The sequence below is a fragment of the Argentina silus genome (assembly GCF_951799395.1).
Source record: "Argentina silus genome assembly, chromosome: 8".
In the NCBI taxonomy this organism is placed as follows: Eukaryota; Metazoa; Chordata; class Actinopteri; order Argentiniformes; family Argentinidae; genus Argentina; species Argentina silus.
This window is the reverse complement of record NC_139662.1, coordinates 7,332,192-7,354,146: the sequence shown is the minus strand read 5'-3', so window position 1 is coordinate 7,354,146 and position 21,955 is coordinate 7,332,192. Positions and strand designations below refer to the sequence as shown.

Genomic DNA, 21,955 nt, shown 5'->3' with positions numbered 1-21,955 from the left:
CTCAGTTGAGCGAGTACATATTCTCCCATCCACGGCAACGCCTCTGACATCGTATGGCCTTACTGAGTGTGCAGCACAGGGAACGAGTCTAAATATTTATGTTGATTTTTAAATAACATTAACTGAACTGAAAACCTTAAAATAAGACAGATGACATCGTTTTACGGCGAAAAAGAACTGGAGGAGGAACTGAGTCAAGTGAACTGCCAAGATGAGTTGGAGTTCGATTACCTGTTTGAATACGAACCACCTTGCAGCGACTTTCCCGGGGGAGATCAAGGTTTGTCCAATAGTGTAGTATGCAGTGCAGGAGTTACCTACACATTTTCAGGGAAATGACTTCCACTATATCCTTAAAAACAACAACAGGCATAATTCAGTGGCGCCAAAGCATACAGTTAAGACAGGAAGTCCTTTTGAGAAATGTGATTTTCTTGTTTTAGAAGAGATGAAATTACACTTTGTCCAAAAGAAAATACTTGAAAAGTATTTGTTAGACATAATGTGTATTCACAGGTGTGAGGAGAGCTGTCTTGTGTTGTACATAAGTCGCTGTAATAATGATATTTTAACATTCATAGGTATACCCTTGTTTTATTTGAATGTTCTACCAAAATAATGTATTTTGGTAAAGCACAGTAATCATAAGCATAACAATTATATGTTATATGTCTTTGCTTTTGTACCTGTGTAGTGATGTTGGAATTTTTATAGTAGCAACATGTTCATGACATTTATGTTTTACAGGATTTCCTCATCTACATCTTTCTCTATGCTTTTTTTTGTTTGTTATTAAAACAATACTTTTCCTTGGTTATTTGTTAAATAATTGGAAAACACACAATATTTGTAATGGTGAATACACTGTCCTGTTGGGGGTCCTGTTGTTGCCCCTTTTATGATAGTAACCCAATTTTTATGTTATATTTTGTTGTGCTTTTATCTGTTTTCCTGATTGTTTTCCCTCTTTCCCTATCTTCCTCTATAGATGAGCCAAATCTCTCCTCACACAGAGTCCTCAGCACTCCATCTGTTCTGGCCTACCCTCTGGAGACCTACAACGATCCTACCGCAGAAGGTCTCGCTGGCTATGAGCACCTGGAGGCCAAGAACTACCTGGACCACTCCCGGCCCGGGGGCCTGGCCCTGAGCCCCAGGATCGAGATCACCCCCTCGCGTGAGCACTACATCCATGGACGGGACTCCCTGCAGAACCACCCCCTGAACATCAGCCCTAGGTCCACCCTTCCTGTGCCCGGCCACGAGAGCCAGACCTACCGCGAGCCGCAGTGCCTGAGCCCTGCCAGCAGCAACTCCTCCACCAGCTGGCACTCTGAGAGCTACTCCCCTTGGGCCTCACCCTGCGTGTCCCCCACCAGTGTCCAGACCGCCGGGGACCTCTGCCCCCGCTTCCAGAACATCCAGACGGGCTCCCCCCGCACCTCCCCGGGCACCTCTCCTCACACCAGCATAGCTGAGGAAGGCTGCCTGGGGCCCCGATCGCCCTCCCCCAGGCCTGGCTCCCGCTCTGCATCACCGCAGGGCAAGCGCACCTACGACATGTACAGGAACCCAGGGCTAGTCACCGGGCACCGCTCCCGCAGTCCTTCCCCCCACGGGGGCCACGAGGAGCAGCACAGCGGGGCTCACTATGGGATCCCCAACAGCCTGGCTGAGGCCATGAACGGCTACGGCACCATCCAGCCTGGTCTGATCCCCACTAAGATAGTGAAAACGGCCAACCAGGGGTATACCCTGTGCCCAGAGAACCACGGGGAGGTCAACTACCGGCTGTCCTGTGAGCAGGACATTAAGACCAAACCTGGCACCGAAAATTTCTTTGTCATCCCACCCATGTGGCCCAAGCAGCTGGTCCCAAGCATCTGCAGGTGAATGGTCTAGTTAGTTAGCCTGGACTCCATCCTGTACACACCCACAATTTTAACATACATTTGGTTGTTTTGGTTTTCTTGCTTGTTTATGTGGTAACACCACAGAGATGATATGAAATCCAAGACAGATGTTATCATTCTGTGGGTAATAATTGACACTAGGTTCTTTATACCTGTGTCACAACACTGTTATTACTTACATAATGTAAGAAAGTAAACATTTATTTTGAATCTTTATTTCCTGTAGCATCCCAGTGGCGTCTCTCCCCCCTCTGGAGTGGCCCCTCCCCAACCGTACAGACCAGTATGAGCTCCACATTGACGTGCAGCCCAAACCCCACCACCGAGCCCACTATGAGACAGAAGGGAGCAGGGGCGCGGTCAAAGCACCCACTGGAGGACATCCTGTAGTCCAGGTATGCTGCATGTGTGATTGACTGGGCTTTGAACCTTGCATCACAAAAAAACGAATTAGCCCACTGAGATAAAGCCCAGGTGCCAATTCTAGGAGATAAGTCTTCAACGTTGCTCATCATATGCGAGCATAGCTCACCGAACCACCTCTACTACACATGTCTCTGCAGGGCAAGCCTGTATGGAGGGCTTGCGTGTAATGGTATTTCCTAGTCATTATGCAGCATGTTCTGTTATTGCCTAGGGCAGCCTTTATGAAAATGACTTAGTGTGTTACTTTGTATATTCTACCAGGCCTTTTACCCCAAGGTTCCCCACTCAACGCCATACTCACTCTGTGCCAAAAGTGTTGTAAAGTGTTGTAATGTGTTGTAAGGTGCACTACAGACACCCAACCAATGACACCTATGCTGTTTCCTGCTGTAGTACAGCATAACCATTGCAGACTGTTTTTTGTGCAGTTGTGTAGTGGTTAGCTCTCCTTGGCACGCATACCTTTGACCATTCATCATAACATCATTCATCATACAGAGATGTAAAAGATGTTGATCAAATTGTCAGTTGACCCATGCTGTATAGTATAAGATTGTTTGTTTCATACTTCAAATTATTTCCTAGTCCATAAAAGTTCAACATTTTCACATGTTTACGGTGGTCCATATAGCTTAAGTAGAGGTTTCACTTTGTTTGCGTTCTCGTGGCAACGTCTCGAAGGCTTCCTTGTGATTGTTGATAGTCGGGGGCTCACTGGTGGAAATTAAGCATTTCTCACTTTTCCATTTTCTGGAGCTCCCCTGAGGTCAGTCAGTCCAATCACGTGGCTAGGACTGGCTGGACATGGCTACAGTACACTCCCTCCCAGTCTCTGCCCTCCGCCACTGGCCTCCACTTTACTTTTCCTACCCTGCTCTGACTCACTCACTCACTGCTGCAGTCATGACAACCAGCCTCTCACATGGCCTGCCTGTTGAGTGTTTGCAGTCGACTTCCTCTTTTTTACTCACTTTGTCAGCTACTGTACACTACCTGGATTTAACAGTCTCATTCATGTCGCCATAGTTTCATGACTGATTGAACAGTTAGGGACAGTTTAGGTTAAGAGTTTCAGCAGCATTAAAAATTAACTTAATTTCCGCATTTGGCTCTCATTTCACTTCAGTGAGCAGCTGTGGCTTCACAGGATTTGACATCCAGTTAGACTGGTGTTCCTCTCTCTCTGTTTCTCTGTCTCTGTCTCTCTGTCTCTGTCTCTCTGTCTTGCCCTCTCTCTCTCTCTCTCTTTCTTTCTCTCTCTCTCAGTTCCCCCACAACTATCTCTCTTGCTGTCTGAGCAACAAGGAAACTAGATGAGATGTGATCTCTGCCCTGCCTCCTACCCTCACAGTACTGTTCTCACCTCCTCTTTTGTAATACACACACACACACACACACACACACACACACACACACACACACACACACACACACACACGCACACACACACAATGAGAGCAATCTTCATGAAATACTTTTCATGTTTTCAACAAGTCGAGTTTGGATTTCCTGAGCTTTTCTTCAGTAAGAATTCTGTTGCATCATGAAATCATTCTTATGCATGTTTTGTCTTAGATCAGTACTCTAATGTGTGCCAATCATTTGTATCAGAAGAACTAGCAATATACACAATATGCAATAAATCAAAGTTGTTTTTTTCCTTTGGAAATATCGACAGCTTTCTTTATCTTTTCCCTGTGAAAGGCAAACCAAAAGCAATTTATGATACGATTTCATGAAGATGATTTTTAGACTCAGATATGTTTAGTTACAAGTTCATGCTTTGTGGTTTTTGCATGCTTCCTTCCAAGGTAGTCTCTGGTTAACTGCACCACTAATCTGCACTGTGTGTGTGTGTGTGTGTGTGTGTGTGTGTGTGTGTGTGTGTGTGTGTGTGTGTGTGTGTGTGTGTGTGTGTGTGTGTGAGAGAGAGAGAGAGAAAAACTGAGAGAGAGTTTATGTTGGGTGAGTGAAAAGAAACAGAGAAGTTTGTAAAGTAGGCGTCTGGCAATGTTTCAAGCATACATTGGGTAACAACACCCAATTAGCAACAACCAACAGCTTCATGAAACTGTTCATTCTACACTGTACTGAAAGGAGACCTAGTCTTGAAAGTGTCTCTGCCACGCTGGCTCATATGGCTAAGATATTGGTTTTGACGGTCTTTATTTTCTCATAATCTAACAAGCACACCAGTGAATGACAGTAGTACTCCTACTGAGTTCTTTTGCATTCCAAAGACAGTTACAATAGGACAGATAGAAAACATTTGTGACTAGTATCTTCCGAGGCAGTACACTCTCTGCTGGCTAATGTTCAAGGTTGAGGAGGTACCAGCAATGGGTCTGTGTCCTCCTGCTAAGATACCTCACCAGGGAGCTATTTTAAGTAGCGTTATGCTCAGCCAAAGCTGCTGGCTGCAAACTACCTCTTGAACTTAAAACGTTGGCATATTGTTAAAATGAAATAATAAAAAATAGTAATCATTGTATCAATTCAAATTTGCACTGAAACATTGCATACAATTGCTTTGTTGTGAGTTGACAGCAAATTAGGCTCAGAATTCATGCTGAATAAAAATGGTTCTAACCGAAAAAGGACAGATTAGTAAATGGCCACCATATGCATTTTTGTATATATTGTTGTATTTACTGGTCTTCCTCTATGTTGTGTGTTCCAGTTGCATGGCTACAGAGGCAAAGAGCCGCTGGGTCTGCAGATCTTCATCGGCACAGCCGATGAACGCATCCTGAAACCCCACGCCTTCTACCAGGTCCACCGCATCACTGGCAAGACCGTCACCACCACCAGCTACGAGAAGATCGTCCACGGCACCAAAGTCCTGGAGATCCCCCTGGAGCCAAAGAACAACATGAAAGCAATGTGAGAATCCTGCCAAATAACATTCCTAACTGTACGGAGCACTTCATTGACTACACCAGTTGGGGTTATAACGCAATTTATGCCTCTTCTGTATCAATGCTATAATCCCATAAATGTTGTCTTACTGGGAGCATAATAAAAAAAAAAATCACACAAAAAATAGTTATGTTGTAACACCACTGATAACATGTTCTTCTATCTTGTGTTTCTCACAGAATCGACTGCGCAGGGATACTGAAACTCAGGAATGCTGACATTGAGCTGAGGAAGGGGGAGACGGACATCGGACGGAAGAACACCCGTGTCCGTCTTGTATTCCGTGTACATATACCCCAACCTGGAGGTCAACACCTCGCGCTGCAAGCGGCCTCCCATCCCATCGAGTGCTGTAAGTACATTCAGCTCCGAGCATTCCGTGCTATTTGACTGACATTATACAGTACATATATTTTGTTACTGTATTCTATACTGTATCTATACCGTCTGGACTTTGGATGTGCTCAAGTTAAATGTTGAACTTGTAGATATAGGATCTAAAGATTTGACACAGTGCAGTACATTTCCATGCATGTTTCTCTTGAGGTTTAGCGTTGGCTGTTTTCATGTGAGTGATGTTAACCAGCCTTAACACAGAGTAAACATGGCGAAAGAGAAACAACATTCAAGTAAGCGGGAAGTGTAGCTGACACACACACACACTCTCTCGATCTCTCTCACACACACACACACAAGGCCTCCTTTATGATTAGACTTGCCTGTCTCAACAGTGTGTGTGTGTGTGCATGTGTGTGCATGTGTGCACGTGTGTACCCAGGTTATTAAAGAATGATAATAATCTCAACACACACAAGAGAGCCTTTATCTTGCTCTGACTGATTACCCAGCGGGAAATTACACCTAACCTGTCCAGGGAACACAGAGTGCATGTATACTTTATGCACCATTATGTTGTGGATGTCACCATTGCTCAACACCCCAGCCACTATCTGTCTTTGGAGAGTCAGAACCTTGTCGTCAGATCAGCCAAAGAAAAACAAGCAGTCATCCTCCTGTGGCTTGGCATCACTGAAAACCAATCAACTGTAAACCTGTTTCCACACTCCTACTATAACATCCACAGCACAGCTGTCAAAATGCACGATAAGCAAACTGTGTCAATGATGTGTTTGAAGAGACTAGTCTCTTGGTCTCATCCTCTTTGTTGACTCACAGTAATAGTAGGCCGCACAAACCCGTTCAAAGGTCACGATTATTTGTCTACACCTCACACGCCTCGTTGGATATTGAATTTCAGTCGCTGGGCGATAAGCTAAAGGAAGTAAGCTGCTGTTCATTTAGGCTCAATCTCATGCGTATAAATGTTTCGTTTTTTTTATATTGCCACAAACCAGAGAACATGATCCTATTACAATGCGGGCAACATGAACTGGCCTCTCTTCCAAGTAGTTGGTCTGGCCCTATGTAACCCAAGCTGTTGGCTGGCTGAATCAGAGTCCCTAACTGCCAAGCTGACAGCCACAGTAATAAGGTCAGTCACTGAGATAGGAGCAGAGCATAGTAAAGCCTTGGGTAAAGTAAAGCCTTGGGTTTTCTGTAGTGCAATCAGGGATGTAGTAGAGGGCCACTTAGATCCTAAAAAAATAATGTCATGTTTGTGTTCAAGTTGTTAATTTTTATTCTACCACTACATCCCTTAGTGCGATGGTTCCCTAAACATGGCCACTGTGGCTCCAGGCCCCACTGATTAAGTTATCAGTCCAGGAAATCTTCTGGGAGAGCAGTGTCTACTTCACGGAGAGGTCACAGGGTTTGTTGAACACATGCCACGGTCCGTTGAGTAATTATGATAGTGTTTGGAAAGGTCCATCATCTGTACTCCCTCCCTCTGTACTCCTATGGACCACTCTGTAGTGTTTCCACTGAACACTGGAACACTCTTACTAGTGTACATGCTCCAGGTGCTCTGTTGTGTGCAACCTCTGTATACATCACAACCTTATTGTTACCATACACAACCATTCATGAAGCCTATCAAACATTGTTTTTCATTTATATATATTGTTTTTTATTATAGTTTTGCAATCAAAACACTCAAACAATATCTCTTATATCTTCATAATATAATATATATAATATATCATAATATATCTTAATTTTAAAAAATCCGCAGCTTCCCTAAACATGCCAAGTTAGTGGCTTATGTTGATGTAATGTTATGACAAACACTATTTTAAGGAAGTGGTTTTGAAATGAGTCACCATCAAACCTCATTATTAGTTAATACTGTAAGCCTGCTTACAGTTCATGACTTGCTGTATATTGTGCAGTAGGCCTACAACTCTAAAACCTGTGTCCCTGCAGTTTCTAGACCAGTCCCCTACCCACTACCCCCAAATGATGGCTTGCTCCTGAGTCTGTACTCTTTTAGCAGACAAGTGAGTGTGTAACCCCCCTGCTCCTCTGCCCTCCAGCTCAACGTTCAGCCCATGAACTTCCCATGGTGGAGAAACAGGACATGGACAGCTGCTCTGTTCTGGGCGGGCAGCAGATGATCCTGACAGGACAGAACTTCAGCTCCGACTCCAAGGTGATCTTTATGGAGAAAACCCATGGTGAGTTATATCATTTACCATGGGCCAATGGAATGGCCCATGGTACAGTATGAGCTAATGATAGTAACAGAGATACTGATAATACTGTAGCAGCCAATGACCACATGACGTAAATCAGAAGCATCAGTTGTGGGTTTTTACTTAGTTTTTCATTTTTTGACAGTTGTTTGATTCTGAAACTGATGAAAAACCCCTCTTGAATGATCTCCCATTATTTGCGGTCATTAAACAGCCAAAGTGACAAATTCAACTAGAAGTACACTGTTTCAACTTTCACTACCACCCCAGCATCACTGTCATAATAATGCATCACTGACTGACTGTTCTGGCATGCATTTTACCTATGAGTCATTTGCATCGTCCGCCAGATAAGACTACAAGCCTCACTTTCCTTTGCCCTTTTCTCCCCACCTGGGTTGTTATCCACAATGTGTTATCATCCAGCTGGCCCTTATTGTGTTGTGGTGAATAGCACTTCTGTTGCTTGTTGTTGTACACAAACCTGTAGTTGGAGCTTAATTTTATTAAGTATCTAGGTTGGGAAACATATTAGAAAGCACATTGTTCTAGTTTCAGTAGCTCATGAAGTGGCCACTTACTGTTTATGTTTGTGTTCAACTTGGTGTTGTGCTCAGAATATATTAGTGGATGAATCTGCTGAGTCTGTCCATTACATCTTGAATACATCTGTTGGTACAGACTAGAGGAACTCTCTGCATTTTATAGCACTGAACAACTGGAGAGATTTCCTGCTGCCTCCATCATCTTTATTCAATTCTACGTTATTTCAAGTCATCAGGCCTTTTGCTAGAATCAATGACTGTAAATGTAAAATCACCACTTGAACATCAGTAGGACATGGTTGGCATGGTAATCTCATCTGGTGCTGTGAATGAATGCCTCAGAGTTGTCAGTCACAAAGGCCAGCCTGCTGTCATTTGAATCCTGACTTTTCCTCCGTGCTGGTATTTGCATGGCATTGAGATTTGTGATACTAAACACTCCCATCCCTTTTAAAGAGGCTCATCACAGCACAAAGCTGCTTTATTCTAGGTTTATTTTAGAATTTCACCCTGTTTTAAACATGCTCACTGTGTCACGTCATTGCTCCTCCATATCCACAATATGAGTGTCCCACACCGGCCCAAAGACAGCACGTATGGTCGCTAATTTGGTTGACATTGGCAGTCTTCACTGTAGCTCAAACCAAAACAGTGGTCTTATAAATCCAGATGCAAGAGAGGGACTTATAGCCCATCTGCTACAGCAGTCCATGTGTTTACAGGTTGCTGTGTGTCTATTTGTGTTGTCTAGATGTTATTTGTCTGTTATAGTTTACCTTCCATTCTTTATTTATGGCCTTCCATAAACCATGTCTAGTGGTAACTTGTGGTTTTCAATAGTGTGCCTCTAGGAGTGCTGTCTCTCAGGACTGCATGGGATGGGGAGGAGAGTGGGGTTTTGATGCTTTGTCTGTTATAGCATATGTTTGTGACTCATTGACTCCATGGCTGTCTGAGTGTGAGGAACTTGCCTTGTAGACGTGGTCTCTCCAGGGGCTGCTTGAGCTCAAACTTGGACTTGTGTCTGCTCTTTTTTTTTCTCCGGGGTTCCCTCCTGCTGCTGCCTTACGACATACTGCAGTAAAGGCCCGTATTGGAGACGGAAAAAAAGAAAATCTAGGAAGAGGGATTGCCATTGTTTTGGAGAGTTCTCTCCGTATGACACACAGTTCTGGAAGAGCGCGACTGTGAAATCCTTTGAGTGGAAGACAGCTGCCTTTGACTGGGGCTCCCCTGGCTCTCATGGCTGTACAAGGAGACGAGAGCGGATTGGTTCCCCCAGCCAAGCTGGGCCTCCTCAACTCTCTCTGCTCTGCTCTGCCTCCATGTCTGATTATAGGAGAGAGAGAGAGAGAGAGAGAGAGAGAGAGAGAGAGAGAGAGAGAGAGAGAGAGAGAGAGAGAGAGAGAGAGAGAGAGGAGAAAGAGAGAGAGGGTATCCCGTAGAGTAGTTTTGGAACAAAAGGCAAACAAATGTAAACGCCAAGAAAGCAGCAATCATCACCTGTCGTTAGTGAAACGGAGCAAGTTGATCATAAAAAGAAGAAAAAAAAGAGAGAATATTGGCAAGACGTATGGAATCCCCCCTTCGCCTGCTGACTCATTACAGCCATATGTGTTTAATTTGCAGTCTGACATGGGGTTTCCCACCTAGCATTTAAGAGATCTCCAGCTATTAACACTGAGTTGTTTCCTTTTGCGAAAAAAAAAAAAAACAGGGCAGTTACATAACGGGGCATATGTAGTTTAAATGGCCATTATTGTTAGCTATTGTGTTTGTGTGGATAGGAATTCAACTTGATATACTGTAGGACTATGAAGCTCATGTGTCAATGTTCAGCACACATAGTACTGTTGCACAAACGCTTACAATTATTTTGTTGCCGTGGAATTGTGAACATTTTCATAAGTAACAATATCAAGAGATTCCTTTCACATATCACTTGCCTGGGCTGGCGTGTGTCACTAAAATATCAACATGTCCAGACCACTGCTATCCATTTTCAGAATAGGAGAATTTTAACCTAAATCATTTTGGGAATATTGCTGGACAGTAAATTAAAAAGGAGCTTTATACAGTGTTGGGAACTACATGCAGGTGATGTACTGTGTGTGTGTGTGTGTGTGTGTGTGTGTGTGTGTGTGTGTGTGTGTGTGTGTGTGTGTGTGTGTGTGTGTGTGTGTGTGTGTTGGGTGAATGTTAAGATGGCTGTGGCTGTAGGTAAGCTGAGTGGTGTAAGAGGAAGTGGTTTTTAGTAGAGATATAATATACGTGCAAGGGCCTCTGCTCCAGTTGCATTTTAAATCACATGGTATACTGGTTACTGAAAGACCCTGGTACATGAAGATGCAGACCTGGGTTGAAAAGTTTATACTTTTGGGACTATTCCATTGGTTCCATTGTGCCAGGCAAACGCAATCAATCACAGCCAAGTATTTCAAATACTATTTGAACCCATTTCTGGGAAGTAGGCATTCTGTGCTGTTTCAGATGAGAGTTGCCACCCACGCTCACCCTGCTGAAAAGACAATGGAGATAATTATTTCAGTATGCACCCGAGAAAGGTCTAGATTTCAGAGGGTTTTTTTACAGGAAAGAACAGAGTTCTGATGTTCTATTCATAGCTGTAGCTGTTATTGTGTGACGTCATGACTGTAATGTAACAGTGAACAACTATTACAGGAAACCTAACCTGTTTGTAATTAACCAACAGCATTACACCACAAGTATTACACAATGTTTACACCTTTTTATATATATAATTAATGTATTTCTGTATCCCTGTATTTGCTGTGTATGTCATGGGGAATTTGGACTTTCTAGTTTTAGAGTCAGACTACAATCTTTATAATTTATTCTGAATTATTGATTTGATATAAGACCCCTGTGCTCCCTTTCTTTCTATCTTATAGATGGACAGCAGATTTGGGAGATGGAGGCAACAGTAGACAAAGATAAAAGCCAGCCAGTAAGTACATTCTTCATACAGTAGATAGCCAACTTCAACATTGAAACAGTGAAGGGAGTCAAACTAGTGTACTTATTTAACTCTTGGGATAACTTTATATCATATTGTATTGTATGTTATTGTCAATACTGCATATTTCGTTGTTTGCACATCTTCAGTTGTTAGGCTAGACTTGAATTTATAATGATAATGTACGGAAGAGGAACATGATCTGATTGCAAGGTATTTTTGCAGAGTATGCTGTTTGTTGAGGTCCCTTCCTATCGAGACCCATCCATCTGCCATTCAGCCAAAGTCAACTTCTACGTAATCAATGGGAAGAGGAAGCGCAGTCAGCCCCAGCACTTCACCTTCACCCCATTGGCAGGTAGGTGTGGCCATCAGCAAGAAGGAGCCAATCAAATGCTCAGATGTTCTGCTCGGAGTAATGATGTAGGAGTGATATCAAGTCATACAGTATCATTCCATAACAAAACAGCACACTTGGAAAGACAACGACCGACATTTGATTAAAATCAGTTTAGAGTATTGCATACACATACTATGTTCATATATTGTCATTCCATGTCATCTTGAATAGGTCATGCATATGTTTATAGTATAGTATTTATTCTTTAATAGTATGACTTACAGTAGGCCTTATGTTTTTCCCACAGTTCCATCCATTAAAACAGAACCCATAGATGACTATGAGGCAGGTCACATGGGCTATGCCATGCCCCAGATTCTGGGTGTGTCTCCCCAGTCGTACTACCACCACCCCCGTGCTATCCTCCACCCCCACCCAGACAATGGTCTGGTGCCCAGCCTGGCCTCCTGCCAGCAGGGGCGCTCCCCCGGCCTGCCCATCTCCGACCCGCGCTTCCAGCAGCAGAGCCCAGCCATCGTCTACTCCGGCGGGGGGAAGAGTCTTAGCGGCAGCCCTGGGCTCTACCAGCAGATTGGCGGGATGATGACACACGCCGACCCACACCGCTCTGTGCTGGTCCACACAGGCTCCCCAGCCCAGTCGTCCCCTCTGGGGGTCCAGCAGCACCCCTCCGTGGGACAACACCCCTCCATCATCCAGTTCTCCCCCACCAACCACCACCTGCTCCGGGGGGGCGATCCCCCTCCTCCCCAGTCTGACAACCAGCACATCATCTACTGTGATGATGGGTACCCCCAGCAGGCGGCTGCCGCCCACTCTCCTAACCCAGCCCAGGCCCAGGGCCCGGCCACCCACCCCCAGCACTACCCCACAGTGATCCAGCAGCAGCAGCAGCAGCAGCAGCAGCAGCAGCAGCAGCAGCCCTATGTGCAGAAGCCAGGGCCCAACAAGGGCAGGTCTCCCCCAGGCCCAGGGCAGATGCAGCCCCAGAGATGCCCCCCTCCAGAGGAGCAGAGGGCCGGAGTCCCTGGACGGGTCACTGTCAAGGAGGAAAACCTAGACCAGGCCTACCTTGATGACGGTGAGTGTAAGTTAAATGCTTTTATATACAGTATCAGCAGTATCACTGCTTCTGCATGGTGCACGGTGATATAACATGAATATGTCATTTTGTAGTGCCCACAGCCAAAGCATAACCGCATGGGATGAATTCAATGGATTGTAATGTAGCTTTGTACATTTGGCAAACCAACTGTCATCCTTCACACACCGTACTTAATGATGAAAACCTTCAGACGGTAATGCATTCTTCTCAGGGACAATTCTAGGATATGCATATGCCCACTCTCCCTCTCTCTCTCTCGCTCCCTCCCTCTCCCTACTCCTTTCTCAAGTTCTCTGAGCAAGGCCAATATAACAAGCCTGCACTATTAGAACAACCCATGCCAGAAGGTGTAGGCTAGTTGTGTTCCACTCGAGGTGGAAATAACATGGATTATGAGTCATGTATTTATACTTACCCTTGTCACACCCATTACCCTCTGAGAGAATAATGTCAGGCCACATCCAGGAGTCTTGAGCCTGCGCCTCTTCCTTTACGTTGTAACGTCCAAGCTCATGTTGTTTCTACGCTGCACGATCACCAGGCCGGTTGAAACCTTTGGCTGTCTTGGAGAGGTAGTCCTCCTGGTCAGTGTTAGCCAGGGCAGGGCTCATTTCAGGCCAATTGAAGGGTTGTCTGTCACCCTGATGCTCCGTGCCCTAGGCCTGATAGTATTGTAGGTTGAAACCTTTGGCTGTCATGGAGAGGTAGTCCTCTTCTTCAGTGTCAGCCAGAGCAGGCCAGGTCGCCAGTCACCCTGGTATTCCACGCTCTATAAGCCAACGACCACCCCTGTGTTCACTGCTAGTCAGAGAGGGGTTTCTCTGGATCTACCACACACCAGGAAATGAGTTGTTTCTTTTTTCTTTCTTTAAAAAAAAGAAAGAGAGAGAGTGAAAAAAAGAAGCGGCAGCTCCCCTGACCGCCTTGGATATGTTGACACTGTTATGATCTGAAAAACAAGTTCCATGGCAACCATTGTCAAACAGTGGAAGGGGCAGCCTGTGAGAGCCGGGGAAAGCCTCTTTGTTTGTTGTACTTGGCCAGGGTTCCCTCTTGGCCTTAGCCCCTCGATTCTGTGGGGGAACCCACCAGAGGATTAGCGTTTTTCCATCCCCGCCATTGTGCCAATCTGGCGCAAGAAATTCCTATTTGCAGCTGCTCTCCTCCAGAAATCCAGGCCTGATGTCCATAAGATAGCGGGGAGGGGTAGGAGTCCTCAGGAAAAGGGAAGGGGCCGTGTTTTGATGGAAAAAATGAAACTGAAGAAAAAGGGGGGGGGGCCAGCAGCAATGGAATTTGGGTTTTTGGATGGTCCAATAGGGCTTCCCTCTGTAAACAGCAACAGTGTTTACTGTTGCAGAATTAACAGAGTTACTGGGAGAACCATACTAGGCCGACACTGTTTGATCTTCCCATCACAAGGTGTTGATCTGTGAACTGTGCTCCCAACATGCTCTCTGGCTCTAATGTCTTTCTTCTGTTCTATTCTGTTCTATTCTGTTCTATTCTGTTCTGTTCTGTTCTGTTCTGCTCAACTTTGCGTCTGGTAGCACTATAACAGTTTACCTTCTCCCTGGAAATCTCATAAAGACACTAATAGGGGGAATTCACAATTACTGAATTTAATTGGCTTCTTTTATCCGAAGGCACTACTGGCTATCCTTTTACCATGAACGTATATATGTAAACAACCCACTACATAATTATTGATATGATCTTTTTTTTTGCAACATTATGCATAAATGCAAGCCATTGTGCTTGAATTCTATTCAGACCTGCCCAGGTACAGTTTAAGACAGTGTGAGTTGGATTGATTTTCTCAAAAACATGTCAGTTGTCTTCTAGGATGTGAATCCACCCACCCCAATGACAGTTATAATACCTAGTTACTATAGCTTCACAGAAAAGGAAGGGACTGCCCCGCATTCAAACCCCCTCTTCAGATAAAGCACAGGAAGACGAGGACGTCAAAAACTCCCATTGTCTTTCATAGCTAAGGTGTCAAGTGGTGGTTATGCCCACAAACATCCATTTATTTGAACCCAACAAAGGCACCTTCACAGAAATAAGATTTCCCAAATGAGTCATACAGTTGTCTTTCTCTTCTCTCTCATTTCAAGACTGTTTTGTCTCCCAAACATCCTGGCTTTGTGGTTGATAACCGTGTCATCTTGGTAGTGCTTGATTACTGTCACCTTGGTAACAGATGCAAAATGAAAGTCATGTATTTCATTATCTACCCACTCACCTGGCTTTAGAGTCTGACATGAGAGACTATATATTTTGTTATGAACAAACCAAAACATGGACCCCCCCTCTCATAGGGCCTGTATCTGCAGCTTCACATGCCTCTCATAGGGCCTGTATCTGCAGCTTCACATGCCTCTCATAGGGCCTGTATCTGCAGCTTCACATGCCTCTCATAGGGCCTGTATCTGCAGCTTCACATGCCTCTCATAGGGCCTGTATCTGCAGCTTCACATGCCTCTCATAGGGCCTGTATCTGCAGCTTCACATGCCTCTCATGCTGTAGTCCAATGTTTCTCAACCTCCGGATTTGCGCCTCGGAACCAGTCCCTGGGATGTTGCTGACCAGTCCCTCAGTTGTTTAGCCTGCACACACATGTAGTCAGTATTTCAAATGGAGAAAAGAGGAGGACCATAGCTTGCTGTTCTCTGGAACAAAGTAAAGGTTCATAAACAACATTGCTGTAGTGGGACTGAAATGGTGCCCAGAGGCAGTGAAGCAGGTGAAATTGTTCCAGCAGGTAGAGAGAGAGCTACAGAGATAAAGCACACAGAAGCAGCTTGGTGAACGCTGAACGTGCATTAGTTTCAGCTCACTTACGGCCAACTCAAGAGCTAACAGATCAAAGACAGCAATACCGTAGCAACACATCCACACTAATACAGAGAAGCAAAACACTTTAACATCTGTAAAGCTAGTTATCTAGGCTTTACTCTACCAGACCATTTTGAAATCATTTTGAATACTTTGCTGTGCTTGATTGAGTTTGCCTAGCACAATGGAGCAGTCTCAAAATTGCACTGGCACTCCAGGCAGTCCCAAGCAAAAGCTCATAAGGTGTTTTTAAGAAATTCAAATACCATTTTCTAGCACTCTACACATGCTTACAGTATGATACTCAAGAAGGGAACTTCTTCTTCTGACATGCAGATTCTCTGGCTTTAGGGTAGAGGGTCTGTGGTTAGCCTGTCAGTCCACCACTGCTACTCTGTGGGTTTATACTTCTCATATTGCCAGCAGAGAACTCCGGCAACACCTCATGGACACGCACGCACACACACACACACACACACACACACACACACACACACACACACACACACACACACACACACACGCACATACAAACGCACACACACACATCCCACACACACACACACACACACACACACACACACACACACACACACACACACACACACACACAGTGGACAGTGTGAAGTTACTGACTGAGTCAGCTACTGTACAGTGTGTCTCTCTCTCCAACCTTGGGTCGGTAAACAAACCCTCTCATTGGTGCAGGACCCTGCAGCCAGACACTCACCTATTGTATGGTCAAGTCTGAGTGTTCGCTCGGCCAGCCTCAAATAGCCAACCCTGCCAACCCTTCATTACCTTCAAGTAAAGCTCTACTGTATGCTGCCCTGCTCTGGGGCTGCTGCTGCCTCTCTAAAGCCTGTTTTATGCTCAGGAAAATCCTGTGGCACCGTTGGGGAAGATGAAAGTTTCTTTAAGGCATTAGGTGTCAGAGGGAATTCCACTAGAGACTAAAATAAACATTCCCGTTGAAGTTGTGACAACAGCGGGTGCAGACCGTTTTGACTGCTCCTGCTCCTAGTCGGGGTTTGCACTATAATGTTCAGATGCAGCTCTGCCCATAAAGTGTGTTTAGTGTTGAGCTGCTATAACTGGCGATGGTTTATTTCTCTTTCACATCTGTAGATGATCAGGTCTGCCTCTGTGAAACGTAGAAGTACAGCTCGAGCTCACTCTGCAGGCTATGTTCCTGATTCACTTTTGGATTGGCAAAAAGATACTTGGCTATTTTCAGCAATGCTCTTCTAAATGAAATATCACTCATTGGCAAGCAATCACACACACACGCATGAGAACATGAGGGACAGTAATTCGAAAATTCCTCTCATCTCAGTCCAGATGAAAAAGATGCATAACACCATCCAGATATGATACCTGTATCTATAATACAAATGCAAAAATAAAATATGTTTCCTGATACTCTGCAGCAGAAGTATCCCACTACAACAGTATCTGTTGAGTTGGCATTCTGATGACAGCTGTTTTGGCGTCTTATGGTCAACAGTATGTGAGTGAGAGGGTACTTTAGTACACAGCTCAAGGATGCAGTGTGTGGATTGTTGGTGTCTGTTTTCACTTAACTTGCTTTTTAATGGTTGCACCCTTCCCCGTGCACACGATGTAGGTCAGAGCTTTAAATAGCACCTCTAAAAGCCTGTTGAATATTGAGTTCCCCAAACTCTAAAACAACAGCACAATGCATGCTAGAACTGCTTACTGTTTTACTGAGTCACTCCACCTCCTCTGTCCTTTTGGAAGTGAAAAGGAAGGATTTGTCTTGAAGGATTTGTCAAATGTCAACATATTCCAGGATGTTTCATATTAGCAATGTTTGGTCAGTGAAACTATGAATTGAGGAAAAACAATCTTGACTTTGTGAATACTTCAAACATGTTGCTGCTACACATGTTGCTACACACACACACACACACACACACACACACACACACACACACACACACACACACACACACACAAAACAACTCTCCAAATCCTAGAAATCCACATGGATGGGTATAAAAGGCAGTTTGGCCCAATTGAATGGCACCCAATGTCACACATCCACAGTATTTCCCTCAATGTCGGCCATGTTTTAATGTGTTCCCCAAGGCACAGCAGAAGCCATGGCGCCAGCCTCTGATGTCATAGTGCCTGTGTATACACACACAATAGGCTTCCATGGCCTGAGCTGTGGAGCTCTGATAATGACAGAGAATGTGGCGTATCAGGACAGACGACATGTTACATATACGAGACATTCCTCTCAGATTACTGCAGGTCTCCCTATTGTCAATGTGAATCCAAGTGTGATCACATATCACACGTAATAGAGGACTGCCACAGTAGCAGTGACTGCAGGGTTGGTGAGAGGTCACATAACCACTTCTTCATTCTCAGTTGGTAGAGCATGGCGCTATCAATGCTTAGGTTGTGGGTTTAATTCCCGCTGGGACCATATGTACTGAAAAATGTATGCACTTACTGCAATGTAAGTTGCTTTGGATGAAAACGTCAGCTAAATGGCATATATTATTAAGAGATTGGCCTATTGTTGACACCTTGCCATAGGTCTTAAAATGGAACAGTATTTCTCAATATGATATATGTAATGGCCCCCATACTCTAAAAGTAAGCACAGAGCACAGTAGGTCAATATGGAGTTTTGAGAATGTGAATAAACTGACAACAATAGACCACTATATTTGAATATCGATCTTTGCCCACACACTGTAGAGTTCCCTGACAAGTTGCAGGTTTCACATCTCATCAAAATGTGTGTTAGATGTGTCCCGACCGTATACATGACGTGTGTATGTACCCCACACACCTTGGCTCTATTTTTAGAAGGATGAAGCTGTGAAAGTTTCCATCTATACACCCCCCACCCCCCCCCCCCCCCCCCCCCCCCCCACTCCGTCACCCTGTCACCTCTGTCAGCAGAACAACAGGAAATGAAGGCCAATAAATGAGCAGTGGAGCGCTGTGTTCTTCCTCCTAGTGGCCGTTCCATGCCAATGCAGCACATGTGCAGTAGGCATCTTTCTGAAAGCATTTTCCATGACAACAGCAAACAGCAAACCTGCTCTTAAAATACACCTGGGACCAAATAGTATTTTTTATTTTTTTGGCACAATGTCTTTGTTAAGATGCACGCCCTTTGTAACTGTGCAGTATGCCTTGCTAAGTGTTTGTAAAAGAATGCAAGACATGTCAAGGACAGTGGTGAAACAAATACTCTCTATGGAGTCTGGAAGCATTGCGTCAAAGACCTTTAACTCTCTAACGCTCTTTACTTCTCTGTCTGTTCTGCAGTGAATGAGATCATAAGTAAGGATCTGACCGGGGTCCAGGCCAGAGGGCAGACATAGAGGAAGGTCCTGAGCAGGAAGAGTGACATCAGCCGTGCCCCCCTGTGTGTCCATCTCAACCGCAGCTACCAGTCATTTGGTTTGGTCCCTTTTCCTTCAATGAACAGTTCCTCAAATGGCAACCAGCAAATAAATCCTCTGCCTCAATGCTGTTTCGTCTCCTTAATGTTTTCAGACCCAAACAGGATCTATATTGTGCCTTATATTGCTACTTCTCAGCTTTACAGACGATAGAATGGTTTTTCATGTTTTATAAGAGTTTTGCCTGTCCAGTTCATTTCGAGCCAGACTCAGTAGCTCAGCCATATGCCAAAGCAGAACCTGTTAAAAACCAAAAACAAGATTACAGAACACAGCCAGCGGACCACATTTTTGCTGTGAAGTGTTAGAGATTTCATTGGGTCAGACATTGACATGGTTTGAGTTGACACACTAAACCAATGCCATTGTCCATCCTAATGTAGCATATGTCTAGATACCACATATGTATCTGTCTATGAGTGTACCTTCACTTGCCCAGTCCCGGACTGTCCCACAAAAAGACTGACATTACACTGTGATACTGTATGTGTATCGTGTTATGCAGTTTCATATGACAGATATTCTACTTTGATCATCTCATTTTAGGTGTGATTTGCTAAGTTAAAAGAGATACACAGACTGTAAAACTGATACGTATTTGATTGTAGTTCAACCTCCTGTTGCCCTTGCTTTTGTAAAGTTATATGCACTGTTTAGTAGAGTTGTTGCTTATGTTCGATGTTTGTTGTTTTACTATAATGTTGGAGTCCTGTGATTAACTTTATGTAATAAAAATGTCTATTGCATTATTATGCAGCTGACTTGCCAAAGATGCCTTATGAAGGCTAGTGATGCCACAATTTAGCAAATTATTTGTAAATGCTCCGAATATTGCGCCTTTCTCAATTAATTATTGCATTTTTGATTCGCGTCAATAGGTGAGCATCCGTTAATAATTAATTAATAATTGCACACTGTTGTGTGAGAAGGAACATTTTTAAATATTTTATTCATTTAGTAAAACACAGTCTCTTATTTGGCTATTTGTTATTTCTCTATTGAGTGTTGTACATCCAGAATGCATTTTACTAACTACACTCAGGTTTTGGAGGGGTTGTCTTGCTTGCTTTTACTTACATGTACGTCCATTTCATTTGTATTTCACTTAAATATTGATTGTAACATTTATTAAAATCTGTGGCATTGTTGTTACTGCAGAGAGCAAAGCCTATCTATTTCTATGTGTATTATTTTGTGTGTAATAATTGAAATTACCATGACAATCAACAATATATGCAGTGCTAATAGTTGTGTGTCTATAACCTCCCAAGTATTCTTTACTGGCTGTATGTGCCTTACATTTACAAGATAATCCCACATTTTCAAGTTCACCTATATTTTCTTTGTTCAGTGTCATTATACATTGATTTTAATGTACATCCAAATATTTAGGGAAATTCTAGATCATACACATGCAAAGCTTGCATTGGTCCAAATAGTGGTAGTTGCTTTGTTACAGTACATATCAAAAAAATATATTTCAAAATGTTCAGCGGATTCAAAATCTAAGATGCTTTATGCACAAACAAAAATGAAAAGTGCCAAGTGTTTGTATGCCATTGATATGATTGAAGATTTAGAGGTTTGAAATAGTTTTAAAACATGAGACTGAATCTACACGTTTGATATTTGATATTGTTTCATTTCATACAATGTCAGATTTCATACAGTTCTTTTGTGCTATGAAAGTTTTTATTGATAGATAATCTATTATTGACTATTGCTACATTTTTCATCGAGCCATTCTCTCAATGTACAGCATACAGTTTGTTTGAAATATCTTGAATGTATACTTTATTGAATTGTTTTTTCCCTTTCCTGTAAATAGCTTGCTTACAAGTGTTTAAATGTTTCTGTTAGTCCTCTTTTTAGAATGTTGAAGTTACAGAGTATAGTAGAAAAGAATTGTTTTATGAACTGCATCAGTTGTTTTCTCGCTTCATATTTGTTAATCCAATTTTGTATCCAATATACAAAAAGGCCGACATATGAAACATGGCATTTTACTCTAGTAATGTTAATATGAAATGACAATGAAAAGTTTGCTTAAGAAGAACAGGGGTAACACTTTACATGAAGTTGTTCTTAAACCTGTGTAGTTAATGAATCTAGTAACAACATTGTAGTAACATGTTTTGATTTAGTAATTCAGCAATTGCTTTGTAATTGCGGAATAATGGATTTATGCAATTTTGTTGCGCAAACTTTTTAATTAGGAGATAATGTAAGAGAAATGGTGATACTGTTGCTCCTTAATCCATAATGTAAACTGTCCTCTAAATGCTCTGTTGTATGCCTACTGTATGTACGTTTCCTTCAAACAGTTTCACTTTCATCTCTATTTTTACAGAGGCAAAACTTGTATCTTTAAACTGGCAATAAATCATAAAGGTAGAGTCCTACTGTATTTGTCTTTATTTGAGTGTACAGTTTTCTGGAACTCAATTGTCGTCTTACCATATCTACAGGAGAATACAGGAGAATATAGGTCATGTCTATTGTCGGTTTACATGAGGATATGGTTTGGCAATGATACAAAAACAGAGTTTGGGAAGCTGCAGCATCATAAATGACACTATACCTATTGTATATGGCTCTGTCATGTTTTTTCTTTCAGAATTGGCCATTAAAAAACGGGGGTGAATATTGGTGGTTGTTCCATACGAGAGCAACAGCTAAAATTAGTTTGAATCTGTGAACGATTTGTGGAGTGTTGGCGTTCTCCGCTGGCTGGTCATCACCAGAGCACTCACTGATGTCTCTTTTCATGCAGTTTGTTGCTTTTGTGAAGGGAAAATGAACATCAGCAGACCCTAGCAGT

General features: G+C 43.4%; 1 protein-coding gene across 2 annotated transcripts; it reads left to right on the top strand.

The window, feature by feature from the left end:
* On the top strand, nucleotides 1-21,536 carry nfatc2a (nuclear factor of activated T cells 2a). Of its 2 annotated transcripts, none has more exons than XM_083674628.1 (10): nucleotides 1-280; nucleotides 989-1,889; nucleotides 2,140-2,308; nucleotides 5,020-5,222; nucleotides 5,438-5,610; nucleotides 7,694-7,834; nucleotides 11,310-11,365; nucleotides 11,600-11,732; nucleotides 12,022-12,816; nucleotides 18,998-21,536. In XM_083674628.1, the coding sequence occupies exons 1-10, from the start codon at nucleotides 151-153 to the stop codon at nucleotides 19,051-19,053; spliced, it is 2,757 nt and encodes a 918-aa protein (XP_083530754.1). In that variant the 5' UTR covers nucleotides 1-150; the 3' UTR covers nucleotides 19,054-21,536. The 2 variants fall into 2 exon arrangements, with proteins under 2 accessions (XP_083530754.1, XP_083530753.1); XM_083674627.1 differs by having other exon boundaries at nucleotides 12,022-12,822.
* Nucleotides 21,537-21,955: the final 419 nt, after the last annotated feature.